Below are 4,747 nucleotides of genomic sequence, written 5' to 3'. Positions count from 1 at the left end.
TTTCCTAAGAGAAATTAAAAAGAATGAAGCATGGCCTCTCCTCATATGGGGAATAAACTGTATTTCCACTGAACTGAATTCTCCATAAGGGCAAGGGAAGACTATGTGGAGTATAAAATAAAATAAATTAAAAAACCAAAACAAAACAAAAAAGCCCAAAACAAAACCAGGAACAGAGTCGCGGCATTCAGCGATTTCCAAACTTAAGCAGCGGAAGCGAACATGATCACCTCGGCAGGCCTTTTGCAAGACATCCCACATATGCCCGGTCAGGCAACTGTAGTTTTTCCTGGAGCAAGCAGCAGCGAGTTCCTGGGGCTGTGTTAATTCCTGTGCTCAGAGTTAAGGTTTCCTGATACTTGACTTTTCAGAGCTTCTTTCGACTGCTCAGACTGTGCCATATTGAACCACCCGGCCTGAAGTTCACCTCAGGCTGGCTGGTTTTAGAAAAGAAAACCCGCATCAGAGTTCAGCATCTCCCCTCCCCAGTGACAGCTAATAAAAGTCTTCCAACACATTAAAAGCTTCTCCTTCGTTTCTCCTTTACTTCTCCAACAGCCTTTGACACCTCACTGTCCTCCTCTTCCTCCCCATTATTTTTCCCCTCTTAATAACCACAAACATTCCCCAAACAGGGAGACCTCTTCATGCAAAGAGCAAAAGCACACTGGACCAACGCATCAGTACCTCACCAGGCTCTTTGGCGTGGAGCTTTTAGCTATATAGTGCATCAAAAACCCAAACAGCACTAACCTTTTTGGAAAGGGGCATAATGCTGCTAGGTCGAACAAGCCGTCGCTTCTTACAGCTCAGTACTGGGCGAGTGCGAGCTGCTACACACGTTCCATCCGAAGATGAAGAAACCATGTTTAGTCGTTGCTTTTTATGCAAGAGCTCCTCAGCTTCCTGGCCATCTCCCTGAGCATGTTCTGCCAGGCCAGGCTGAAGACTGCCCAAGAAGAGAAGAGAATAAGACATACTGTTATTCATTCAGCCATCCCATGTTACCCAGCAGTACCAGCCAGGTTTACAATTCAGACCTTAGCAAACACTCTAAGCTGAGTTTAAAACATTGCAGTTTCACGAGGCAATAGCTTTTATTAAGGCAACTCTAATTTTTGCTTTTACTTCGGTCACGTTCCACACTCTCCCAACCACTGAACCTTTGACAAAACACCTTTGGAAGTTCTGAACACAAAATAGCATGTAAAGCCGGACACAGAGCAAGACCAAAAGCCACTCTAGCCCTGAACAGCTTTAATCCTAGAATTCAGCTTCCTTCAAAATTACAGTTCAGGATATCTTAATACAACAGGTTCTCACGAGTCTAAATGCCAGAGAGCACAAGACAGAGAACATATAATTTTCTAGGAAAAATATTTAACCTCGATGTAAACTTGATTCTGATTAATAGTTGAGAACTATACCTCTAACAACTCTCAGCAGTGACACCAGAAAGGTGCAGTGTTAACATTAACCTTTCTGTTTTATGTACAAAGGACTTTCCTGTCCACATGCAGTAACCCTGCCCTACCGTGGCATCAACACACCATGCCACCTACCAAATACCAGCGCAACTCCTCATCTATGGAACCTTTTCATGTATATTTTACAGGTGTTTCATTTCTAAAAATGCAAAACATTAAAGCCCTGTGGTCTAAGGCTCTGTAGTTCAAAGGCTACAGGCATATAAAGGGCTCTGTTATAGCCCACAGTGTTTCACCTGTAGCAATGAGTGAGTTGATCAATGCTTTCGATGCTTGCAGCATCCCTGCCGAAGGTACTAAGCAAGTGCAACGGTGCTGGCAACACTTCTCTACCACTACCAGAACTTTGAAGCATCATGTGTTCAAGGGTTTTCAAGTGGTTCAACCCTGAAATCATCCTGTAGCACAGGATAATTTCTTTCACTTATTTTCATTTACCCACTTAAAGACTCACTCAACAAAAACAGCCTGGAGAAACAAAGAATTTGGAAAATCTTACTCCCCAAATCAATGGGATTTGGGTTCCTCAGTATCTCCAGAAACATGGGCCAGTGGTTACAGACACTTCTGCAAAAGAACTGCAAGCGGGCCACTAGTACCCTCAAATCATACAATTTGCAAGTGTATTAAAAATACCCATAAAGAAACAGTTTTGAACATGCTCGTTGCATGGTTGCCTGCAGGGCCTGTTCATGTAAACACAGCTCAGTTTAATACCATTTTCAGAAAAACAATGCAGCAGAAAACCTCAAGCAAGCAATCTCCTCCAAAATCTTTCCAAGCATGACCTACTACCATATTTTTTTCAAAAAGGGACCATTTATACCGTTACCAACCCAGTTACTACCCACCAGCATGTTACAGGCTGGTTTCCAATGGGACTTTGTCAAGATCATAAAAATCAAACTCTTCCCATAATATGCAAGCAGCTTACGTGTTAATGACTCCATTGACGGGTCTTGGTGCTCCACAGGGCTTGGCGGGATGGGATTCAGGAGTATTTGCAGCAGAAATACCCGAGTTCTCTAGTGGCTGGGATCCAGAAACACTCTAAGGAAAGATGAGAAAGATCACAAATTAATTAAAAAAACTTCTTAAACAGCCACAACGTTCTTATTCCCAGTTTCTAGTTGAGGATTCTGCACTGTAGCCATGGGTTTCCACACAGGACTTCAAAAACAAGGGTTCAGAAGTGAACAGGAGACCAGAGACATAAGGACTTCTTAGGGAGCAGCTCTGACGAGAGGCTGCATACATGACAGCGCTTTCAATGCAAGAACCAAAGGACTTCAGTTCCCCGCAGACAACCACTGAGGAGCATGACAGGCCGAGGTCTTTAAGGAGATTTTAGCATTTTGTCTCAATAGTGCAAACAAGTTCATAACCACCTGTAAACCCCACAGGCGTCTTCTGAAGTTTGATGTTGTTGCTCTGAGCCACATGGCTGCAAGCTCTTGTCTAAGCACTTTGAGGGAAAACGGGAGGAGAGGGAGAGGAGAACAGACTTGCAAAACTGCATTTGCATTTAACTAAATACCTGTGCAAACACGGTCCAAATAGCACTTTAAAAAGTATTTTAAATGAGTACGCACACAAGCCGTGGTTTTTGGATATAAGCAGGCCAACTCTATAAAGCTAAAATTGCCTGATAAACACAAAGCTGGAAACACCTTTTTGGCAGAGGAAAGTAAGTAAAAACTAAGCTAAAGACACAGAGCTCCCCAATCCCTTCTGCCTTAGGTCTGAAACACAACCCCCCTCGCTCTGCAGTGAGCAACAGTTATTGCGTGGCTGCAGCACTGAACGTTGCACATCTCCCACTGCCCTGCAAGTGGCTTCAATGGGGGGGGACTGTCACCGCAGCTTCCAAGGACACACTGGCTTTGTACCAGCAGGTGCCGGCGCGGTCCAGCATGTTCATACCCCTGGCACTCATCGCCCGCAGTCTCATCCTTGCAGCCCCTTCTTTTTGTTTTCAGACATGCTCCTCCTCCTCCCCAGGGTTAAACTTCGTTTCTTCCTTCGTGCAGCACTTCCTACACTCATGCCAATGTCCCTCTACCTGGGTTTCCCCTTTCGTGCACGCAAGGGTGGTGGTGCAGTTCAAGTACTAGTAAAAAAAGACAAAAGAAAAGGTCTGACTTACCTACATAGGACGGCTGGCCAGCCAGCCAGCCCCCTGCTTGTCACATACTCTATCTTTAAAGCATCGGTATTGCATTGATTAAAATCTTCCCTGCAATCACTCCCCCAACTCAATGAACAACTAAAATCAGGCTACAGCGGTGCTGGACTAACACTTTCCAGAATAGCAGAGACCTGACTCACCAAGGGAAGAGAAATTTCTAACAACAGACAACTTCTGCCTGTTGCCTGTTTGAGGAACTTTGCTGGGTTTTCTACACTTCTGCTAAAAAACACGTTTCTCCCTCCCCCCCCCTGCCCCGGGGAGAAACTCTCTGCTCCCCGCCGAGCAGAGACAGGATCAGATGGATAGGCTCATCTCTGACACTCGGTCTGAGCACACAGACGTAGGGGCGAGATCAGATTGCGCCAGAAGCGTTAGGCAAGCGCAACGCGGCACCCTGGCGAGGTGAACTCAGTGCAGGAGCTGAACGTTTTCCCTCTGGTTTCCAGAGGCTCGGCAAGGCTGAGCCTTCACATGACACCTCCGCCGGAGGCACCCACGGTTCAGGAGGGCGGGTACACATGACTCATAAGCTCTTTTGAAATAGGGTATTTATTTTCTTCTCCAGAAAGGGTCTTAAAGGAGGAACCTCTTCTCCAAGAGCTGTCTCCGGCTCGGTGGTTCAAGATACGAATAGAGGGTGACCCCTCTGCTTCCTGTGGAGGGGCTGGAAAGCATCAATCCAAAGTCTATTTATCAGAAACAGCCCAGGCTCACCTTATCGCACTGAAGATGGGTGTACCCTAACAAGGCTCTGACATGAGCAACTGGGGAACGAGCAGGACTGCCAAGAGCTGACATCTCCAGCGTTCAGAGCAGAGGCAGAGCTCTTGCACCAGCTCCTCCTGGATGCACCTCCCAACGCCGTGCCTTCCTCCGGGGCTGGCTGGGCAGCCAGGCTGGGATCCAGAGGAGCGTTTATCACACCAGGATCACATTGATGCTCCGGACTGAGCTCTCTGTGTTTTGGGTACACCTGGGGTCTGGAAGGCCAGGTCTTTAGGATCCCTAGGACTCTTGGGGGTGTGTGTGTGTATTGGGGGGGGGGGGTCAAAGATTCAGCTTTAGCATA

At 46.6% G+C, this 4,747-nt stretch overlaps 1 protein-coding gene across 1 annotated transcript in view; it reads right to left on the bottom strand.

Annotated features, from left to right (window-relative positions):
• The window catches only part of KANSL1 (KAT8 regulatory NSL complex subunit 1), an 81,966-nt gene that overhangs the window by 16,700 nt on the left and 60,519 nt on the right, over nt 1-4,747 (bottom strand). The window contains exons 4-5 of the mRNA XM_009320458.1: nt 2,422-2,537; nt 754-949 (exon numbers count right to left, since the gene is read on the bottom strand). Of these exons, the coding sequence (XP_009318733.1) occupies nt 754-949; nt 2,422-2,537 (312 nt within the window). The remainder of the gene's footprint in view (nt 1-753; nt 950-2,421; nt 2,538-4,747) is intronic.

Source organism: Pygoscelis adeliae, unplaced genomic scaffold, assembly GCF_000699105.1.
Source record: "Pygoscelis adeliae isolate BGI_AS28 unplaced genomic scaffold, ASM69910v1 Scaffold203, whole genome shotgun sequence".
Taxonomy (NCBI): domain Eukaryota; kingdom Metazoa; phylum Chordata; class Aves; order Sphenisciformes; family Spheniscidae; genus Pygoscelis; species Pygoscelis adeliae.
This window is presented reverse-complemented; position numbering and strand designations above follow the sequence as displayed.